Source organism: Molothrus aeneus, chromosome 8, assembly GCF_037042795.1.
Source record: "Molothrus aeneus isolate 106 chromosome 8, BPBGC_Maene_1.0, whole genome shotgun sequence".
Taxonomy (NCBI): Eukaryota; Metazoa; Chordata; class Aves; order Passeriformes; family Icteridae; genus Molothrus; species Molothrus aeneus.
Window position 1 is genome coordinate 32,527,298 of NC_089653.1, and position 23,198 is coordinate 32,550,495.

A 23,198-nucleotide genomic window follows, 5' to 3' on the forward strand; every position below is an offset into this window, starting at 1 on the left:
GGACATTGAACACATCCTGGTCTGCAACTTGCTTTAGGATATCAGAGTTGACACAGGAGATGACAGGACAAACACTTGTGGGATGAGAGGTTTTAATCGGCAAAACAAATCACAACAAATCCTATAGCACATGAAAAGGCCACACTGGCTCACAACCAGCTGCCCCAGGAGTTGCCGCTCCAAGAGCAGCAGCACCGAGTTGCAGTTGTGCAGCCCAGCAGACTTGGTGTCAGCTGTGGGCTCTCCCTGGGATCTGGGGCATCTGCTGGCCCATCTGTGTCCCCTGCCAGCAGCTGCTGCCCCCAGCCTGCTCCCTGCTGCTGGGGCTCACACAGCCCAGTGCCACCCACATTCATTTGGTCACAAATACAAAATTCAGTCCAAGCAGAAGTTCATTCCATCCCCTCCAAAGAAGCCACTACTGCAACGTCACCATCTGGGATGGGCATGGCATCACCATCGCCTATCACCACACACATCAGTGCTGGCCATGTCACAGTGGCCCCAGTGACATCATCACCCTGGCCTAAGCCACCAAAGGCGGCTGCACATCAACACCACCCTCAGAGTCAAAGACAGATTGTGGAGAAGCAGCTCACCCAAGGCTGCTCAGGCATCAGGGTGAGTCAGAGGCTTCTGCTGCCTCTGACACAGCTCACACGCATCTGTCTCTTCACTCAGGCTTGGAGGACAAGCCTCAGGAGGAGAAATGCCAGCAGGGCAGCGCAAGAGACGCTCCGGCCACTCGCCATCAACCTCTTCTGGCTGCAAAAGGGCACGACCAGAAACTATTCCCAAGGAGAAAGGTGACAGCAGAAGCTTCCCTCCTCACAGCTCCCTGGCACTGGCACAAGGGGTTCTGGGTTAGTCAGTGAGGAGCCAAGAACCATGCCAGGCTGAGGCACGAGCTCCTCAACCGGCCTGGGCTCTGGGCACCTGCTGGGGCAGCCACGCCTGACCTGCTCTGCCCTTCAGCCAGCACGGCACAGAGCCAGCAGGGCCCTGGGGCTGATCCTGCACGGACACTTGCCCAGCCCCACAGACGTGCTCATGCCCGGGGCGCTTGCTCTGTCCCTGCAGCATGCATGCTGTGCCACCAGACCCAGGACACCGACATCTGTGGGGACAAGAGACTGAAGTTCAAGCTCTGTGTCCACACCTACTGCCAGGTGAATTCTCTTGGGGCTCCCTCCCGCTTTCTGCCCACAAGGGCCCTGCCTTCCTGACCTAACAAGCTCCCGGCCTTCCATGCCTTGCAGATCCTCGCCACTGGGCTTTACCCACAAGAGGACACTGGACACTTTCTCGTTGGGGACACCAGGCGCATCATCAGAGAAGCAGCCCAGAAGGTGAGGACCACCTGGCAGCAGGAGTAGGCAGCTCTGCACCACGAGAGCCTTGGGCAGCTCCTCCTGCTCCCCACCAAAGAAGCCCCAGCCCCGGCACATGCAGGGGCCTCGTGTGCAGGTGCCTCTGGGGGCTCTGAGCTGCCTCTGCCCACATCCCGCTCCCTGCCTGCAGATGCACACACACCACACAAAGCTCCAGTCCTGACACTCATGGCTCTGCTGTGCTCTTTCCAGAGCTGCTTCATCTGCTGCAAGATGGGGGCCACCATCACCTGCTGCCAGACGGGCTGTGACCGCACCTTCCACCTGCCCTGTGCCCCAGACGGCCAGTGTGTCACCCAGTACTTCGGGGCCTACAGGTGGGCTGCCCACCCTCACCTCAGAGCCCCTGCCTTCATCTCCAAGCCCTTTCCACCCCAAAAAGCATGCAAGGGAGGAGCCCACCGTTGCCAGCAACCTCTCACACACTGGGGCAGAACCCACACAGGGCTTGGGGCTCTCTCACAGCTCCTGCACCCACACTGCCAGCACAGCCCAAGGACTCTGCACTTCAGCCCTCCCTCACCCATCTCCCTCCATCCTCCTCACAGGTCCTTCTGCTGGGAGCACCGCCCTGAGCAGGCACCGCGGCCACGTCCAAGCCAGGACAACACCTGCAGCATCTGCCTGGACACTGTGGGAGACAACATCTCCTACAAAACCATGGGGTGCCCAGCGTGCCAAGACGCCCGCTTCCACCGGCACTGCATCCAGAGATTGGCTCTGCATGCTGGCATTGACTTCCGATGCCCGTGCTGCCTGAACCAAGAGCCGTTCATGATGGAAATGCTCACCATGGGGATACGACTCTCTAAGAGGTTGGCTTTTCTCCTCCCAGCTCACAAGGCAGCAGGCACAGGCACGCTGCCAGCCTAGGGACTGCCCCGCCAGGCCTGGCCGCCTTCTGGCCTGTCCCTCTTGCCCTCAGCTCCAACGAGTTGCTGGAAATGGGACAGGCAAAAGAGCAGTGACTGTCGCGATCTGCCTGATGTGGCCTCAGCTCTTTCCCTTCCTTCTCTGGCAGACCCCCATCATGGCAGAGTGACCCAGAGGCCGCACCCTCCGATCAGAGGCACGGCCGCTGCGATGCCGCAACGTGCCTTTGTCCAGGAGGCAGGGAGCACACGGAGGCACACGGGTAAGCTGCCAAAGCAGCAATGCAGGCATCTGAAGGGCATCTGTCTCCCCACAGCCTCAGCGATGTAGCATTACACACAAGGGCTCTCTCTGCCAGCCATTCCCCTGCTCTGACACTTTGTCCTCACAACCTCCTTGCTCCTCCAGACCTTGGCAACTGTGGCTCTGCAGCTCCTGTGCTGCTGAGGGCATCCACCAACTCTGCTCCTCTTTGGGGAACACCACCTGCTCCTGGGAGTGCAGCACCTGTGCTGCCACAGACACTGGTAGGCATTTGGTGCCATACAGCACAGACAGGGACCGCAATGGGCCTGGCAGCAGGGCCTTTGCCACATGGCTTGGCTCCAGGAGGACGCTGGATACCACAGTGGCCTGGGGCTCTCCTGACAACCCTGCTGCTGCCCCTCTTTGCAGGTTCCACTGGCAAATCAGAGCTTTTGGGCCCTAGCACGGAACTGCTGACACCGTGCCAGGGCACGGTGCTCCTCAAGAGCAGCTGCTCCACCAGCCCTCGGCGGGCCTTAAAGCAGCGCGACGCTGAGGAAGAGATCCAGTCAGGGACAACATACAGCCCTCCTGCAGAACGCTGCAGGATCCTCCAGGATGGGCCAGCCCCCAGTGCTGACACCTGCAAACCCAGCACTCCCAGCCAGGCAGCACCACAGCTCTCCCAAGGCAAGGGTCCTGCCAAGACCGGCAGCTCTTCCTCTTGCCCTCGGCAGACCCGCAAACGTGGCTACCCAAAGAAAGACAGTGACTCGGTGATATTGTACGGCCCACCCACAAAACGACGCAGGATTGACACCGGCCCAGCCCACAGGGCTGATGAAAGCAGCCCCAGCACTTCCACACAGGCAGTGCCGGGGCTCTCTGAGGGCACTTTGGCTGCCAACAGTCCAGCAGCACGGCCGCGACCTCCATACAGGCCTCCATGGATCTTCCACGGATCCTCCATGGACAACCGCTCCCAGCCGGGCCCGATTCGTACGAGACACATCTGGCAGCAACAACGGCGGGCAAAAAAGCCCTACAGCCGCCCACAAAAACACAGCAGGACAAACTGGCAGCCCACCCTAAGCCCCCATCTCCCTTACCCATCAAACACACAGAAACAGATACAGAAATAGATAGAGGTAGATATAGACATAAATACATAGATAGATAGATAGATAGATAGATAGATAGATAGATAGATAGATAGATAGATAGAGATGAATAGACAAGAAATAAAGGTTTTTTACACTAGAACCTACATGTCTTCTCCATCATTTTCTTCAGACTTCTTCCAAGCTTCTCTTAGTGCAATGAGCACGGATCTACATCCCCAGGCTTGGCAGCACATTTCCAGTGTGCATCTTCCCTTCCTGGCCGCCCACCTAGCACCATGGCCATGCTGTTCAGGCTTTGCTCTCCCTGAGAAGCTGCTGTCAGTGGCCCTGCAGGGCAGTGCTCAGCTCCTGAGCCATGTTCACACCCCTGAGCCCAGATGCACCCTCAGCCTCTGCCTTGCCAGCAAGCCCTGGCTAGCCCCCAGCACCCGCCATGTCCCAGGGACCAGCAGCACCACAGCCACTTTTTATATTAAAAGAAATTACATACTAGAACCATGCTAGAGAAAGATTAGGGAAACATCAGGAGGCTAGCAAAAGAGCGAGTAAGAAAAACCCGTGACTAACCAGAGAGTCTGACATAGCTGGACTGGGACTAGTCATAAATTAAAAACAATTCACATGCTGGGTAAACCATTCTCCAAATCACATTGTGCAGAGCAGCAGAACACAGAGAAGTTAAGGCTTCTCATCTTCCCAGGAGAAGAAATCCTGGCAAAGAGATTTTTCAGAAAATACCATGGTGACAACCTTCCACCTGCCCTGTGCCCCAGACAGCCAGTGTGTCACCCAGTACTTCGGGACCTACAGGTAAGGGTGTCCACCTCGGAGCCCCTGCGTTTGTCTCCAAGCCCTTTCCACCCCAGTGAACACACAAGGGAGGAGCCCACGGTTGCCAGCAACCTCTCACACACAGGGGCAGAACCCACACAGGGGTGGGGGCTCCCTCACAGCTCCTGCACCCACACTGCCAGCACAGCCATACCATTGTTCTCCAGTTGTTCAGTAACATAAGGTATCTCAAAGCTTGCTTTCATTTCAATCTCGCTTATAGTTTCCATATTCTCAAAATCTCTTGCCAGGCAATCACATTTATAAGGCTTTCCTGTTTCACCTTCCCCAGCAAACTGGTTTTTCTTCATTTTAATTTTCTTGCTCTTGATTGAGCATGTGACCACCCACCAGTCTGCTGAAGAACAGCATGGACAGAGACTAGATTAAACCAAAATGTTCCTTCTCAAACCCATGTTGTGTCAATTGCAAAGAGGTCACTTTCAGCTCAGAAAAAGCCACCACCATCCAGGTCTGAGCACCCTGCGTTCGTTCCCTGGCCTCCCACTCCCCATGAGGAGCCTGAAAGCACAAGGGGCTCTCCCTGTCAAGGATGAAGTGCATCCACGTTGCCTCATGACAAGCTGTACCTCACACCTGCGGACATGAACAGTGGTACCAGTCCTCAGCCCTGTTACATGACCCTAGTTCATCTCCACAGGGCCACAAAGAGCATGGTTGTCCAAAATTACTTTCTTTCAGCAGCTCCTTCACTAGCAAGAAGCAGCTGTGCTTGGAGAGGCCGCTCTGTTGTCACCTGATGTCTGTAGTGATGTAGGTAGGGTCTGCTCTTAACCCAACGCCTGCACAGGAACACCCAACCCCACTTGGCTTCAATCTTGTTTTCATTTTTGTGCTTTCCAAGGCTAACTTCAGAGCTGGGAGCTCAAACCCGAGCTCTTAAGCTGAGACTGCACTGGATGCAAATGCCAGTCCCTTTTTCACACTGCCTTCAGCCTTGATATGAAGGAACGATTTTTGTAGATGAGAAGGAGAAATCAAGGACTGTATCAGCAAGGCCACGGCTGTGTTTGTACAGCAACTGCCCGGCATTTACTGCAGTCCAGACAATACAGTATGTCCCAGTTACACTACTCTAGTCCATGCACACGCAGAGCCTCCTCTAGAAAAAGCCAGCCTCATGCAAAGGCACAAACACCCTGATTTTCCCTGTCCTCTCTGACTTTTCCTTTACAATACTCTGCTATGTAGAAGTTTGCAACCCTTTATGTGCATGGGGCATCCCTTACTCAGCGCTTACTCCAGGATGGCATTGCTTAGAGGCCAGAGGAGGAATCAGGGTCCTGTCATGCCAGGCACAGGGCACCTCCAGAGGAAGCGGCACTCTTACTGTTAGGTTGGACAGGACATATACATGTGATCAGGGTTTAAGAAGAAAAAAGTTTTTTATTCTCCATGTTCTCCAGCTCATATAATATTAAGTGTGATGTTAAGTCATTAACTACATCACAATAACTTACTATATTCATAGATGCAAAACAATTAGCATCAATATAATTGAAAAAAGCTTTACAGAAATTTAATGAGGCATGTATACACATCTACTTATGCATGTAGTCTAGCTTTCAAAATTTTCATGCATCTTTTCTGTTTCAATGCTGACAGCCTTGTCTTCTTCCTTGCTATAGATAACACTCAAAAATCAATACTTTCTATTAACTCAGCTTTGCTTGCAAGCCAGCTGTCAAGCCCCTCCCTATGACACTCATTGATGTCTCGAGAATTTCTAGTCCATCAAATATGGTGGTAGAAGAAATACAGGTGGCTTATCCCTGTTCTGCACAAGGGAAAGGTGCTGGGTGCAGCAGCAGGGGAAGGGCATCCTGTCCTGCACGGAGTTGGTTGACTGTCTACAGGTCACTGCAGCTCCTCGAGCACCAGTTCCCCAGGAGTGACCTGACTCACCACTCCCTTCCCTCCCCAGAGCTGCTAAGAAACACAAACTGCTCAGAGGAACTGAGCATACCAGCATTACTGACTGGTAAACACTGCCCTGCTCCTTAGGCCAGACTGAGCAGCCAGAACTCACTATTCTAGAGCTTTTTTATCTGAAAACCCAAGTAGGAACAGAACAAGCACTTCTCCAGTGGCTTCCTAATGCATCCCACCAGAACCTGGGCTGGCTCTCAGAGCTCCAAGGCTGTGCCAACAGTGGGGAACTGCTTCGGTATGGGATTTACCAGGGGCACGACCTTTAGAGCCGCTTGCTCTTCAATGCCAGACACAAGCCACAACGGAGACCGGGAAGAGAAGAAAAGTAGAGCTTCTCTGTCTTGAAGATCCACAACAACAGATTGACCGCAGCTCACACGGGCAGAATGAAAGCAGAACCCTCCTCTCCCTTGTGCAACAGGTTTTATACAGCTACAAGTCAGGGGGTGGATACAAACAGCAAACCAATAGGGAACCCTCAGAGGAGGAGTGAGGGGATTCCATCAAGTGTCTGGGGCCAATTGGGGTAGGAGGGTGGAGAGGATGGCTCACAAGGGCCAGTGGGACTTTGAGGAGTAGGGGAATTCCAAAGGGGTGTTGCAGACAGGGATTGGCCCGAGGTGAGAGTGGCAGGGAAGGTTCAGGAACAAAAGGGGCTGGGTTGCCTTGACAGGCAGGGAAAGAGCTGGAACAAGGGGTGGGGAATGGTATGAGGGATAGCTTTGAGGGAGGGTAAAACGCAGGGGTAAACCAACTCAGGGAGGACGTGGGGGTACAGCAGAACAAACTTAACAAGGAATCAATAAAATGAATTCGAACCACAACAGCTTCCTGTCCCTGCAAAAAACAAATAAAGGATACTTCTCAAACCACCTGCTCCAACAAGAGTTCCCACACACACACACACACACAAAGGAATGTACAGTTATGCATCTATAATGCAATACAACTAGGAATGTTCTGCTAAATCTAAGTCCTGACCAAAGTTTGTAATCTATGTATAAGTGTGGATTTTTTTTTTTTCCCTGAGTCTCTATGGTTGCTGCTGCTGACACCTGTGGTGACAAAGCTGGCCAGTCCCTGTGGGACTCACCCTCATCATTCAAAAAGGGGAGTTTTTATCCTCAGAGAAGGCAGGAGCTGCAGCAGCACTGGTGGCAGAAGGTGTGGAGCACAGGATAATCACTGAAGCTTTCATGGGCTTTGTGATTTCTTCAGCTTTCCTGCCTCCATCAGGGTAGAAATTAATGTTTCTGTTCTACTAACACATTATTTAGAAATGCTTTCAAAAGACCAAGTAATTTGTATTGAATGATTTCTGACTGTTAAAGATAAAAAACTACTAAGGAATACTGGAATATAGATGCTCTTGTCCCAACACCGATGCATGTAGGGAAGCACTCCTGGGCATCTTCTCCCTCGATGGTCTTAGGATGACTTCTGAAGGAAAATGATTTGAAAACTTCCACCACATCCATGTCAGCTCCTTCAGCACAGCCCTAACTGCCAAATACTTCACTGACCAGGCATTGGTCATCTTGCCAGCAAGAGCCAGATGGAATATACACCACTGTCATTCCTCCCAGGACAGCCAATGTGAGCCATGGTTTTATTCCTTACACCAAACTAGGCTCTAGCACAGCTCGTCTGAGGCAGGGCAGCCTCAGTGCCTGCTGGAAATACCTATGGCAGACAGGGAACTGAGTGTTTAGAGGATAATTACTCCCCTTTCTCATTTCACAGCTCCTCCAAATGACTGTATTAATTTGAGCATTAGGTCTCCCATGTGTCAGACCTGGAGAAGGTCTGGGAGTTCATCCAAGGTCCAGGCCTTTGTTTGGATGGCACATTGTGCCAAGGGTCACTACTCTTGAGGGGCTTTCTCTGCAGCCTAAATCACAGCAGATTACTAGGATTTTAGACAGGAACGAGTAGGAGTTGCTTTCTACCCGTATTTGTTTGGACTAGTGCCGATAACAGCCTGGGGATTTTCCAGACAGCACCATCTCTGCTCGGATTTCTCCAAGCAAGCCCGAGCAGAGGGACAGAAAGCTTTGAGGGCAACAACAGCTGAAGAGGATTTCTGATGGTCACCTCTTATCTGCACCACAGTACATTCACCACGCTGGGCTGCCTCAAGGATGAAATCCAAAGCTCAACAACTTCACCTGGAAATTAAAAACAAAGAAGCACTCCAACCTGTGCCTAAGTCAGCTGCTCTTCCTTGAGCCATGAGCAATCTGACTGCTGTAACTCCCTGTGTTTGACAGGCAAAGCAGAAAGGTTGGACTTGATGATCTTAGAGGTCGTTTGCAACCTTAATGATTCCATGAAATCTTACCACTTTCAAGCATTTGGTGACCCTCAGGTCCCCTTACAAGTGATCCTCAACACAGAAGCTTCATGACCTTCCCACCAGGGTACTACAAGGGGATTTTAATCCGGTAATGTTTTTTCCCTTGCTTTTTCTGCTGAGGGTATGTTCTGCAAAACACTTCTTTTCACTGCAAAAACACAGCAACTCCAGCTGATTAAGCCTTCCACTTAGGATGAAAACACGACAGGGACGTCGAGGGAAAGCAGTTCACAAGTTTAAAGGTCTACTTAAAATTTTGTCTCAAATCTCCACCTTCTCATTTCTCTACTTCAGTAAAGTGAGAAGGAAAGCCTCTTTTTTCCCCTCTCTCAGCTGTCCCCACATCTTTATCAGTCAGAATTGCTGGATGTTTGTCACACTGGAGGTACAGGAACTCTTCTAACAATCCCCTTCACTCAACATCAGCCACAGGAGTGCACAGCACAAGTTATGCACTGAGGGAGCACCCAGAGCCGAGACTGAAGCTTGTGTCACACCTTGGCGTTAGTAAAGCTCAAAAGCAAGCCCCCAGGAGTTCACAAACTCCAAAAATTCTCCACCCAGCAGTAAACGCTTAAGCTCTTAGTTCAAAGCCAAGCTTCTGGCTCCACCTGCTGCTGGAAGGGTGGAAAAGTTGAAGAAGCAGCTACAGACAAAACAAAACAAAACAAAAAATTAAAAATAACAAAGAAATAAGTAAGGCCTGCTTTTCTACTTAGCTCATCCTCCCAACATTGTTGTTAGAAGACAAAACAGAGATTGTTTCATCATGGGAAATTCTAACAGGTTCAAGATGTGCAGCTCTTTACCCGGTCATGACCACCAGGCACTTGGGTCCTATTAAAAATTACCAAAATAGATTACTTAACTTTAGAAAATACTGCCTGATGACACAAGTTCATGGGTTTTGTAGCTGAAAAGAACCCGGGTCAAGGACAATGTTCATAAGCATGATTCCTAAGATTGCCAACAGGAAGGAGGAAAAAAAGAGAAACCCTGCATTGTATGTTTTCCCATCTCCCCCTGTTCACTGTGTGGCTCTTGCCTCTCTCAGTGTTTCACATGGTTCCCTTATATCTTGGTTTACATTTACCCACAAACAGTGTAACTTTTTCTTTTTATGCCAGTATATATATTTAACAATTTCATGCCAAAACCCACACGCTTTTCCCTTGCCAAAGTGCACAGGTGCCAGCACAATTGAGCATTATTTCCACAAACAAAGCCCCCAGTGAAGCCAAGGGCTGCCCTGGGTGCCTCAGGAATGCTGGTTTGGCTCTGAGGTGCTTGGATTACCTCGTGTGTTTGCCCAGCACTGAAGGCAGGGTCACTATTCATTTAGAAAAGCATTTCATATACCTGATTTAAAGAAACATCACAAGCTACTTCTCAAAAATATGTGCAAGTGATATGATGGAGACAGATTAGGCCTTTTCAGCCAAATTCTTACAGCAACATTTTGCAGATACATATTTGTGCCTTTAAAAAGTTTTATTGCTGTACAGCTCTTGCTAAAGAAAACTAAGCCCTCTGGATAGGCAATACAGTGCTCTTTCAAGTGCCATTTTAAAAATAAATTTCAGTTACAGCAGAAAAAAGTAATGCCATTTCCATACTTGCATCTCTACGTAATGCAAACTTAAAAAAAAATACAGTAGAAAGGTTCAGAAAGGGAATTCTCTGAGATTGCATTTCTCAGTTTTTCACCGCCTACAATTATGATGCAAAACCCAAACTCATTTCATGAAACATACGTTTTCTCTGCACATTCCAGTGTGTGTATTACACTAATTTGTAAATTATTTTCAGTTTTGCCTCCTTCAAGTTAAAATTTGCTCAACACCAGCCTTTGGCTGAGCTACCTCCACTTGAGCAATCAGGGGAACAAGTACAAACCCCAGAGCACTGATTTCTGGCACTCAGCGGGTAGAGGCACTTTGGTTGTCTGCATTTTTTTGGGAATAAAAGCCCTGAAGAAATTTTCTAAGGCTAATTGAGATCCCAGACAACAAAAGCACAGGCAGGTTTTACAAACACATTAGTTACGAAAGCAGCAGAACTTGAGTTTGAGAGGTTCAGGCGGTGTCACTGACAACTGGCCAAATCCCAGTTTAGGATTGCCAGAAGGCACAAAAACCACTTTCCATAATAAAGCAAACCCCCAAAACAGACACATCATTCCAAAAGCTTTCTGATAGCCTATCATTTTATCACTTTGCACAGAAAAAGGAGCTTTGACATTCCCTTTGACCCTCCAGCTCCACCTCCTAGCTCACAAACATCTGCCAACGTGGTTTTTATTGTTTCTGAAGTGGAGGTTAGCTGGTGACAGGCTTAGTTTCTTGGAAGACATGTCCTGTATGTCTTCACTTCTGAAGAAATACATGTAATTTTGTACTTGCTCTGGCATTGAACTGTAATAAACCAAACCATCAAAACCCTCTGTCTGCTCTAGCTCTGGCTCCAGACACACACCCTGGACCTTGATTACTTAAGAGAGCCAAAGAGCTTTCAGGTTAAAAGAGAAAACTCAATTACCCCATCATTAAATAAAGGCAATTTAGGATGACTTGTCTTGGGAATTTTCATAAGCTTGCAAAAAAATTGGACTCATGAAGCAACTAAAAAACAAATTAAGAGCTCAGAGATTCAACAATGGTGTGCTGGAGAAAAAGAAAAAATTCTCAACTTCTGAAAAGTGTCAGCCTCTTAAAACTGCAACCAGAAAGTGGGTTGGGTAAAATCTGAGCTCAAATTGATCATCAGCAGACAGAGAAATATTCTCAGAGAGTACAAATGAGTAAAGCAAGTCACAGAGCTTTACATACAATTCTTGTTTATTACACAAATAAAATAAACGAGGGGGAACAGCTTCAAAGCTGTGCTTCAAGACAGTTTCAACAAATAAAATCCTCCACAATGGTGGGCATGAGCTACAGGACAGCGCCCAAACCATGAGAACTTGACTTGCAGTGGGGGAGCAGGGAATTACAGAACATCAAGGGCTCTAGAAAACGGCACCTCTGCAGGAAAAAAAAAGAGAGAAAAGGGGTAAGAACTGAAACAAGAACAAGCACAAACTTCAGGTACATGGATGGCTGTTGCACAGAAGGAAAATCTGATGCTCTGTGGCCTGAGGGGCACAATGGCAGTGTGACACACACATTGCTGACAGTGGGGACAGGGAAGTACCAACACACAGACTGGAACCTTCTGTCCTACAGCCCCTTCTGGCAATTAGGCAAACAGTGGCAGAGCTGGGGCAGGAACAAACTTGAGCGTGTCCTTCATCCTTGCCAGCCTTGTAACTCTAAAAAAAGTCAACTTTTGTGCTGCCAAGAATTTTGGAGCTTTACCTGTTGGGGCTTTGAAAGGTCTCCAGCAAGTGCTGTTTACCCCGTGGTTTCTCTCAGGTATTTCCCTCCTTGCCCATAAGCCCAGCGTTCAAAAACATCAAACTTCCTCGGCAACACCTCCCTGCATTTTTTATCTTATTCCTAACATGGAAAACCACTCTGCCACAACCCAGTGCCCAAAAAGGAGACGGGGAAGCCCTGCAGAAATCAATCCTATTGGAACACACGAGAAATTCACCGCGCCGGATCCCTGGGGCTTCTGGAGCGTTCGGGGTGTAGGCGGGGCCGGGGGCGTGACCAGCTAAGAAGAATTTAAATTTCTCCAAATTTCTATGAGGTTTGCTCTTTCTGAAGACTCAGAGTATTTTCATTGCGTGCCACGTATTTTTTTTTTTAATGCAAAATGTGTTTTAATATAAACATCCAGATGACAGAAAGTTTCGTAACAGTAAAAACAGATCTAAATGTTCAGATTTATTTTACAAAATTGCAAAGCCAAACACTGAGGCCAGGCTTGAAAACAGCATCTCTTGTCATACAATCAAAATATTGTACACACAGAACACAGCTCGATGCTTCTCAAGTCCACCAGCATAACACCCAGTTTGTCAAACCTTCAGCATTAGACATTTTTTTCAAGCTGCACATAAAAAACAGAAATTCACCCACAATGATAAGTGCTTCCATCCTACAGACATCTTGCTGAGAGGCAAAAATTGCCAAATGTCATGTTTTGGAGAGTGATATGAGAGTGCAAGGCAACCTAAAATATATATATATATATAAATCACACTTTAAACTTTGGGCAAGACTTATAACAATTAAGCAGATTTCTATAGGTATCTCCCTCAAATATTCCAACTTAGTTGTTCAGTACATACAGAACTTTATTTCCAAGTGTTTCAAGACTGGAAATTCTTTAAAATCATTCTGTATTTTCTACAGAGCCATTATAATTTAAAGATACAGCTATGTTTTAATAGTCAAGTCCTCTTAGATAAAAGGAATGAGAGATGCTTGCTTCAAGAGCAGGCCTTCATCACACACATTTCAACACACCCTCTTGGACCAGTCAGCAGCCAGGCTGTAAGAACCATGTTTTCAGAAGGACAGGATGGTTTTGTGGATGATTTCGATGGACTCTCTGATCTCATCCTCCTTGATGACGAGGGGCGGGGCCAGGCGGATGATGTCGCCGTGCGTGGGCTTGGCCAGCAGCCCGTTGTCGCGGAGCCGCAGACACACCTTCCAGGCATCGTAGTCTGCAAGGGCAGGGAGAGAGAGAGAGGGAGAACATCAGCAGGAGAACATCGGCAGGACATTGAGGACGTTCCCGGGTGTCACTCTCTGGAATCTGCACACAGTGACACTGCTCCAGACACGTCCTTTGCCTCAGCACACACAGTTCTGCTCCTTCACAGCTCACTGCTTGTCTGGCACTCAGTTAGACTTTAAAATAAATTTTAAAAGGGGAAGCATGTGAGGAGGAGGTAAGGGAACGTGTGGACAGAACTTCAGATAAGGTGGTTATGTTTATGTAACCTGGATTTTAGCGCATCATTGTGGAAAATGACACCACCCTTGATCAAGCACCTTGATACTCAGATTTCTGATATAATGCAATATTACTGTGCTATAATTTCTCCCTAGAAACTTGTTCTCCATCATTAATTCTTTTCTCCTTTATATCCTCCTGTGTTCATTGTACTCTTCTAACTCTTCTGAAAACGACTCATCCCAGCCCACGCTCCCATAATCTGGCAGGAACTGGTGTACCAGCTGTAGACAGTTTTTTCCCAAAGAGGAGAGATAAAGGTATTTGTTGGGAGGCAGATTCACCATCAGGTTTCAACATTATCAAATCATAAGAGTTCAAATAATTTAAAAACAATTGGTCAGCCTTTCTTAATTAAAAAACTCTATTTTTAACAGCACACAGTAACTTAAATTAATTTTCAGTGGTACTGCAGTACTATAGCCATGTTCTGAACACAAACATCATGTCTACATGCCATCCCCTACCTACAAACTAAGTTGAAAAATACTTCTCCATGCTGTGTTTGTGCAGTTGGTTTTATTTCCTTACCTTTGGTTTCCCGAATTACAATTGCATTTAAGAGCCCTTTTCCTCTTACAGCAGTCACAATATTAGATGGAGTCTTCATGAGCTCACTTCTTAGCAGATTACCCATTATTTCTGCATTTTTTGCCAGATTTTCTTCTTCAATTACCTGAAGAGAAGTCAGATCTACAATCAGCTGAAGGGCACTGCATTTGTTTTGTTTGCCATGGGGAAGGATGGGTGATGACACTGAACCTGCTGATTCACAAAAGCTGTTGCAGCCACAGTGTCCCTGCACAGGCTGCAAGCCCCAGCAGGTTGGTATTGAGCCTTTACTCATTCGTGTCGACAAGAAACAATAATGTCTTTCAAATTTTATTTTAAATAAACTGCTCTTTGTTTGCTGTTATTTGCAAGTAAACAGCAAACCTCTCAAGGCTCTGAATCTCTCCAAGTCTGAGTACTGGGTAGTGATGAGGTTTTCTGTGTGACCTGCATCAATGTAGTCAATTAAGCAACCACAAAATAATGGAGTTGCACCTTCTGGACAGGACATTGCAGTTTCCATTTGAGATCCATACCTGTTCTCAAGCTCACAGAGCAGCAGCTTCTGCTGATATAGTAAAATAAGCCAATTTCAAAATGCCTTCATGAAATTAAAGAGGGTATTTGGTCAAATTTACATAATTGCCTTGAAACTTCCTCTAGATGAAATTTATTTTGACATTTAAGACATTAAGATCATAAGAACACAGGAAGTGGGCCACATTTCCAATAAAAATTTTAGAATTTGTTTTATGATCTACAGATAACCACTACCAATTTTCCATACTTATTTAAAGCTAGATTTCTACTCACAGCATGAAAAATAATACCATTTATTTTGAGCAAAGATCATGAGACCCTTTTTAATTTGGATTCCAGACCTCCAGCCCCACACACAAACCTCCAGTGCTGCCATGGCCACACGGCAGGCTAATGGATTTCCTCCATATGTGGATCCATGTTCACCAGGTTTAATGGTCAGCATGACTTCATCATCACACAGCACTGCTGAGACCTAAAATGGCAAGGACAGCAAATTCACATACTTGCAACAGGAAACTTTAATATATCTAAAGCAAACCTTCCCTCAGAGCTCAGGAAGTTTTCAGCCTCTGGTGATAAATTACATTTACATTCCCAGCAGAACAGCAGATCTGACAATCCCATAATTAATCCCTTAAATACACTTAGCTATAGTGGTAACACAACTTTCAATCCCAGTCAGGGGAATTTCTCCAAACTGAATATTATTTCAAGAGTTTAAGCTTCAATACTTGGTTTAACAACTCAGAAATCCTGTCAGTTGGCCAAAATAGTTCAAGGCATTGTTATTTCCAGCCTAATCAGCAGGAATTTAAGTCACTCCAAGAGGATAAAATCAGCCATGCAGGCATGCCAGACAAATGAAATAATGCCAGTTGTTCAGCTATAAAGGTAGTATTTGGTATTCCATTATTTTATTATGTCTCTCTCAAGCTGGACTGTCTGGTCATAAATCATAGTTAGTCTTGCAAACAACAATTTCCAAGTACAACAAACATCACATTTATTGTTCTTCCAACTGGCAGATTTTCAGTGTTGATGACTAAGAAAAAAAAGATTATTCAACAAATGTTTGGGTAATTTTATATTACTTTAAATTACTGGTATTTCTTTAGTACTCACAGGGTATAAGCCACCAGAAAGGGCCTTTCCAAGAAGAATTATATCAGGTCTCACATTTTCATGGTCAACAGCCAGCATTTTCCCTGTTCTGGCTAAACCAGTCTGTATTTCATCAGCAATAAACAGAACCTTTAAAGAGAAGAAAAATCCAAACAGAACAGGGAATTACTTTCACTGTCATTCCTAATCCAATTGTAATACAATTTTTGAGGTATCACAGCAATAATGAAGACAACTTTATTAATAATATGTCAATGTCTTTCTTTGAAAATATGAAAATAATTATGACTAGCACTTACAAATTAGGAATCTGAATTCTACTGGAACAGAGAGACCACTGATTTTTAAATCAGAGATCACTGATAACCATTCTCCTCAGTGTTTCATTCTGTGACCCATTATTGGGTTATTATATTGTTACTGATTATTGTAATTGATAATTATACTGATAATTATATTGTATATTATATTGTTACTGATTCTTGGTAGCAGTTATGCACATCAGCAACCAAGGTCTTGGATAGCCATGGTAATTGGAAACTTATATTGTGGAAAAGAAATCAGGAGTTAAATTAATCTAAAATAAATCCAGTTGAAGAATATTAACTAAAAACTTAAATCAGTAACAATAGTAAGAAATAGTGAAAAATGTGCACTGCTAAGAAGTACTCTTTAGTGAGATATTGCCAGGAAACACAAGAGGTATCCTTGCATTATTCCACTGAAAGAAAAGGGAAATACTGAATTGCATACAAAGTTGTACACCTTGCATAGAAGGGTGACCTTACAAATTACACCAGTAAACACAGCATATAGTGTTAAGTGTTGAATGTTTAATGCTACAGTGAATTCTCACATTGTGTTTTGTGCAGAGGTCCCTCACTCCTGTGAGATAGCCTTTGTCAGGAACAATCACACCTGCTTCCCCTTGAATTGGCTCCACCATGAAAGCTGCCACGTTGGGGTCTTGAAGGGCCCGCTGCAACATTGGGCACAGGGAGAGGAGAGACAAAAAGAAAAAGCTTTTACTCAGGTCAAATACAGAAAATACATGTAGCAGAACCTGATTCTAGCCCTGGTGTTCTTCCCCAAAGGATGAGAAGAGCATTGCTCAGACAGCTCTCTCTGAGAGCCACTTCAGTTCCAATGCTGTGTCACTGTTGGAAGTGTGAAATCAGCTGCTGTGCTGGCTTGGGAAGTACAAGCCCTGCAAACTGCAAACCCAGACAAGCAGTTTATCAGTTCATAAATCACCTCAGAAATACCCTCAGGTTCCTATTACCCCATACAATACAAACAATTGCTCAACTCTTCCCTTAAACAAAAAAAAAAAAAAAAAGAATTGAGCCCCTCCAGACAATTTTACCTTAAAGCAAAGTCCACAGGCACATTATCCACTATCAAGTTCAAAAAGGTTTAGAAGTCCACGAGGCACAAGAGATCTAATGATTCCTAGCATGAATTTACTGCAGCTTTTCTCAGCTTTGCCCCATGAGCAGAATGAATTCAGCTCTAATGAAGGCATTAAATACTTGAAGACCTTTCACCATGGGCAGCCTGCTGTAGGTTTAGACCTGAACAAGCCTTTCCACACTGCAGCTGTAGCCCACTGAGAGACCTTTGTACCCCCTAAGCCAAGTCCAAGGAGAAAAGCTGCTCTGTTCTATAATCCCTCAATCTCCAAAGCCCACTCACTTGTATGAAGCAGCCCCAACAGGTACAGAGGTTTTTACTCACAGAAATGGTACCTAATCAAGGTCACCCCTCCCCAGCTGCTTGACAGGATTAACCTCAGAAAACACAGGCAAATACTGGGAATCACTGGCATTTCAGGAGCTTGTGAAAGTGAAACAGCAGCCTGGCATGGTTTTAAGGATGCTGTGAAACTGGAAATGAATATTTGCAACTGCAGTGAATTCTAGTCATGGAATCACAGGATGGTTTGGGTGGGAAGGGACCTTAAAGCTCATCCCATCCCACTTCTTGCCATGGGCAGGGACATTTCCACTAGACCAGGTGGGTGGGAAATTAAATAGATCATGCTGGTTTTCTTTCACATCATAAAGCATAACTGAAAATCAAAACCAAAGTAGAATTTACCCACATTTCCTATCCATAATTATAATAGACACATTCCTTATATATATCTATTTACAGATATCATAATGTCAAAGCACATGTTTCAAAGTATAAACTTCTGATTTTCCTTGCTATTTACCAGAGAGACATTGTAAAATGATTCTATATAAAAGAAAAAAAATAGTCAAATACCTCAAGAGCAGGTAGGTCATTGTATGGGATCAGTTCAAATCCTGGCATGAAGGGCCCAAAGCCATCATAGCTGGATGGGTCAGTAGAACTGGAGATGGCAGACATTGTCCTGCCCCAGAAGTTGCCAGCTGGAAAAAAAAAGGGGGAAATTGGTACAAAACTGACCAAGAGCCAGAACACTTTAAATGACATCACACTTTCCCCTTGGTGATGCATTTTAAGGGTTATCTAACAAGATATTAGGATCCCCCTCCTAATGGTTAGCATTTTGCATTGATGGCATAAATACCCTCTGTTGCTATATCAAAAACCAAAGGAAAATTATACTCTAAGACCTGCCAACTATACAAAATAATTTCCTGAAGTTTTGTTAGTAGTCTGGAAAATTGAAAATAAGTCTGATAATGCCATTTTCTAGAAGACCTGGAAAATACAGGACAAAAGCCCTGGTAGGTGAAGCCAAGAGGGCAGCTTAACCTCTTGAGCAATCTGTGAGAGGTGTGGCACCAATCTGAGGAGTTAATCCACAAAAAAGTTATGCAGGAACAACAACTCAGGAATAAAAAGTCCTGCACTTTAAGTGATTAAAAGAGCATGGAGGACTGGATGTTCTTTCTTTGCCTGTGACTTCAGGCTGCCTCCCAGTAACCCAGTGTCCGGATCCTCAAGTCCTCAACTCATAACACACACTTAACATACCTGCAAAAATGATTTTAGCTTTGTATTTTGGAATTCCTTTCACAGTGTAGGCCCATTTCCGAGCCAGTTTGCAGGCAGTTTCTCCAGCTTCCACTCCTAAAGCATAAAGCAGCACCATTATCACTCTTGCACATGAAACAGGCCATCAGTGCAGCAGAAAATGTTACACAGCCAGTGAATCTCAGAGACAAGAACTGAAATGGGAACAAAATATTTCTTTACCTGTGTTCATTGGAAGAACTTTGTTGTAATTGAACATTTTGGTGACCAGCTCCTCATATTCCCCAAGGACGTCATTGTAGAATGCTCTGGATGTCAGGGTCAGTTTTTCAGACTGGGATTTCAGAGCATCCACAATCTTTGGGTGACAGTGGCCTTGGTTGACTGCACTGTAAGCACTCAGAAAGTCAAAATACTTCCTACCTTCAACATCCCACACGTAAACACCTGGGAAAACAAACCTGTGGTCAGCACACAAAATAAAAAAAGACACAAGACCAAAAAAGGCTCCTCATACATAATTAAAGACCAGAGTAAATTTAAATTAAGTGATAATATATGAACAGCCCACAAGGACTTAGATAGGGTTTCAATGCACCTTCTCCTGCTCACATTAAACCTCCCCACACAAGGTAACAGAAGAAATTAGGTGGCCTAAAAATTTTCTTGCTGAGTGATTTTGGAAATTATCAACACTTTAAAACATTTTAGAGACACCACAATTTTTTCAGGTGCCCTTATGCATAATGATCCAGCTCTCTAATCAACAATTTGATCCCACCCAAAAAAAACCCAACGAAGATTCAGAAATCAATCAGGTCAAAATCATTCTGCCATGTTCTCATTCACCTCCACAGACCCACAACACCTACAACCTCCAGGAAAAACCTAAATAAAATACCTTTTCCTCTTTCCAGAGCAACAGGCAGTGGGTGGTAGTTGTGAGCACCATATTTGGCCTCACGTTCAAAGATGAAATCCGAGGAGAGAGGCCTCGGAATGGTTTTTTTGGGAGCAACTGAGGTAGCAGAGCTCAGTGAGGAATGAAGACCTCGGCAGAGAACAGCAAGGTGCTGGCAGCGGGTTAGCTTGGAAAGCATGATGGACTTGAGGGATTCTGATACAGGTCTGGAGGGGAAAAAAATAAAGAAAGTTAATAATTAGCACTAAGAACTCTTCAGAAGAAATGTCTGAATGATTGAAGTGGTTTTACTGCCAGGATTACAGGTTCCTCAACTATTTTGCAATTCAGCCAAGAAAGCTTATATGAAGTATAAATGAATGTGGGATTAACATCAAACAAGTCATTTTTTCTATTCTCTACACTTACAGAAACAGAAGGAAAATTAAACTGTGTGACTCAGCAAGTCTGTGAAGCAGTTACATCATTTTTCCTGTAAGTGTTCCTTTTTCACTGCGCCTTAAATTCTGATTTACTAATATAAACTAGAGGAAGAAAGTTAAGTTCATCAAATTTCTTGTTCTATTGAAATGCCCATTTTCTACTAGATTTTCATCAGACAAATAATGCCACAAACTTCCTCAATATTGGCTGTCCCTGGAAGTGTCCACGGCCAGGTTGGATGGGGATGTGGAAGGTGTCCCTGCCCATGTCACTGGATGAGCTTTAAGGTCCTTTTCAACACAAACCATTCTGGGATTCTATGATCAAAAAACAGATGTAAAGTAAGAATATGTCAGATATCAATGATTGTTAGAGCACTCTGTATTTTCCCAGCAATTCCCCCTGAATACATAACCTCGTATTTTCACCATTTAGGGATAACCTGAGGGTAGGATTTCATGAGGAAAATGCACTTTGATTTCTTCTCTGTGCCTGCTCCTCAGTCAATATAAAGATACTTCTCAGAAGGAGGATGTGAGCTGGCACTTGAAAAGTTGTTTGAGGAAGCTCTTCCCACAGCAGGGAACAGCAGAGAGCCAAGAGTTCCCAAAGCTCGGGTTTCTGGTCTCACAGAACATCCCACTGACAAACTGGCAAAAGGTTTAATCCCCAGAGCAGGATCACAGATCACAACAGGTGCTCTGCTTATCAAATGCAGCCTCCCTGTGACACTGCACAGCAGAGTGAAGAGCTGAGCAGCCTGGACACTGCTGCACCACCTAACACAGGCAGACTGAAAACCTCCCCTAAATACCAACAGCAGGATGCAAGGATGGCTCACACAAGGGTGCTGTTATTTCAGGCTGCTTGCAGAAGACAGAAGTAGTAAGTCATGGATTTATCCCTAATTTATTTTGGAAAAAAATCCACACCCTGAATGTGCTGCCTTGAACAGAGAGGCATTTCTTTCAGCAGGCTCCTCAGGTAGTACATTTCTGCTCCTTACTTCTAACCAAAGCCAAAAGAATTTTCTCCATCTACCAAAATCCAAGTGTTGAGGAAGAGTCAGCATTCTCCATTCCAGCAAGAGATGAATGCTGCACAACTCTGGGCATGTCTCCAGCTGTTAAAGATTAGCCCTTTGTGTTAATACTTTTCAAGATTGTTATTCAAGGATTTCGCAAACAAAAAAAGACAAATACTTCTCTGTGCAAGAAAAAATTTTGATGACTCAAAATTTCAACCTGCTCAACCCCTAAACTGTAATTGGTCTGTGACATCCTGGCCCCTGGCACACCTCCATGGCAGAGCACCTAATCCTATCAGACAAGCTCCTAGATTTTGGAGATTTTCCAGACATTCCTGAAATGAAAGGTACAAAGAAGTTAAACTCTTATCTGCCCTGTATCAGAGATACCTCTCTGCATGAAGGATCACAGATCCCCAGTTTGAGGTTCTTGCTTTACTTCTTGCATATTGAAAAATATTCATCAGATTTTTTTAAAGGGCTTTTTCCTCCATGAAGGGAATTGCCCTGCACACTGTGCTAGCGAGGCCACATCACTTTAGCCAAGTGTGGAAGATTACATGGAGAAGAGCTGAGTAAAGCTGAGAATTCCAGATGAATCTGGAGTTAAAAGGAGGGGGGAAATTTGGGGTTGATGACAAGGTGAACAGAAATTTCAAGAAAGAGGAGGGGCATAATAAGGAGAAAAATCCAAGCAAACAAAATGAAATAAAATTAAACTCATTACCAAGTGTGAGAAATATGATCGTGCACTGGAGCAGGCAGTACAGGAATCAGAAACCAGGAAATTACACCAACTGGAATAGGTCTTGCATCAGAACAGAAAACCACTCAAAACACAGCTGTAAAACACTTGAACAGCTTTGCTCAGCTATTGAGCAAGATTATCCAGACAGGATCCTGCAGACTGCACAGGTAAATTGAATGGTTGTATGAACCTGACACTGCAAAACACCCCAAGGTAACTGGGGGGTGTTGTCAAACACATGAAAACACTCAGGTTCAGGCTGATAGAGCAGACAGGAATTGGTACCACACTGCAGCCTCTACCAGCTGAGTCAAAGGGGTGAACCCTCAAGGGGACAGGCAGGGGGACATCAGTGTGGACATGCCAAGCTGCCTGTGCAGACCAGCACCACAGCAGGAACAGCTCAGGACCTTCAGGATCTAGGCTGGCAGACAAGAACTGCAGAATCACTGAGGCTGGAAAAGACCTCTGAGATCACCGAGTCCAACCTGTGCCTGATCCCCACCTTGTCCCCAGCCCAGAGCCCTGAGTGCCACATCCAGCCCTTCCTTGGACACCTCCAGGGATGGGGACTCCAAATCTCCCTGGGCTGCCCCTTCCAATGTCAAATCAGCCTTCCAGGGAAGAATTTCCTCCTGATGTCCAACCTGAACCTCCTCAGGCACAGCTTGAGCACGTTTCCTCTCATCCTGTCACTTGTCACCTGGGAAAAGAGCCCGAGCTCTGCCTGCTACAGTCCCCTTTCAGGGAGCTATAGAAAGGATAAAGTCCCCTCTAAGCCTTCTTTTCTCCAGCAAAACAAATGGAAAAAAAAAAAAAGGAAAAGCAATAAACCCAGCGGTGAAATACAAGATCCCGCTGACCATCTCCCCGCCAAGGCCACCGTCAAAGGCAGTGCAGAGGCAGGGATGTGGCATCGCGGAGCGGGGCTAGCACAGGCACAGAGGCGGGGAGGGACTGTCACCTCCCCCGCTCACCGCGCAGTGACAACGCTGCCGGGGCCTTGCCGACGGGGCCGGCTGCGGCGGGACAGAACCGGGGCACGGTGGCCCGGAGAGAGGCAGAAATGGCCCCCGAGGGCCGGACGGGCCGTACCTGGTGCTGCCGGAGGTGCCGGAGGTGCTGGCGGTGCCAGAGGTGCTGCCGATGCCGGGGCCCGCGGATAAGAGGCGGATGCGGCCGCGGGCCACTGTCACCGCTCCTCGC

At 46.0% G+C, this 23,198-nt stretch overlaps 2 protein-coding genes across 2 annotated transcripts; one reads left to right on the plus strand and one right to left on the minus strand.

Moving 5' to 3' along the window:
• Positions 1-1,446: 1,446 nt before the first annotated feature.
• LOC136559783 (PHD finger protein 7-like) lies at positions 1,447-3,066 on the plus strand. Its single transcript, XM_066555173.1, is given in 6 exon segments — positions 1,447-1,515; positions 1,518-1,708; positions 1,940-2,206; positions 2,413-2,526; positions 2,673-2,892; positions 2,974-3,066. Coding segments are annotated over 6 exon segments (954 nt in total).
• Positions 3,067-12,568: 9,502 nt separating this feature from the next.
• OAT (ornithine aminotransferase) lies at positions 12,569-23,198 on the minus strand. Its single transcript, XM_066554848.1, has 10 exons — positions 23,088-23,198; positions 19,774-20,000; positions 19,095-19,319; positions 18,873-18,968; positions 18,174-18,301; positions 16,759-16,881; positions 15,903-16,031; positions 15,139-15,252; positions 14,217-14,361; positions 12,569-13,392 (listed from the first exon to the last, which is right to left on the minus strand). Exons 2-10 carry the CDS (start codon positions 19,970-19,972, stop codon positions 13,232-13,234), a joined length of 1,320 nt encoding a protein of 439 aa, XP_066410945.1. The 5' UTR covers positions 19,973-20,000; positions 23,088-23,198; the 3' UTR covers positions 12,569-13,231.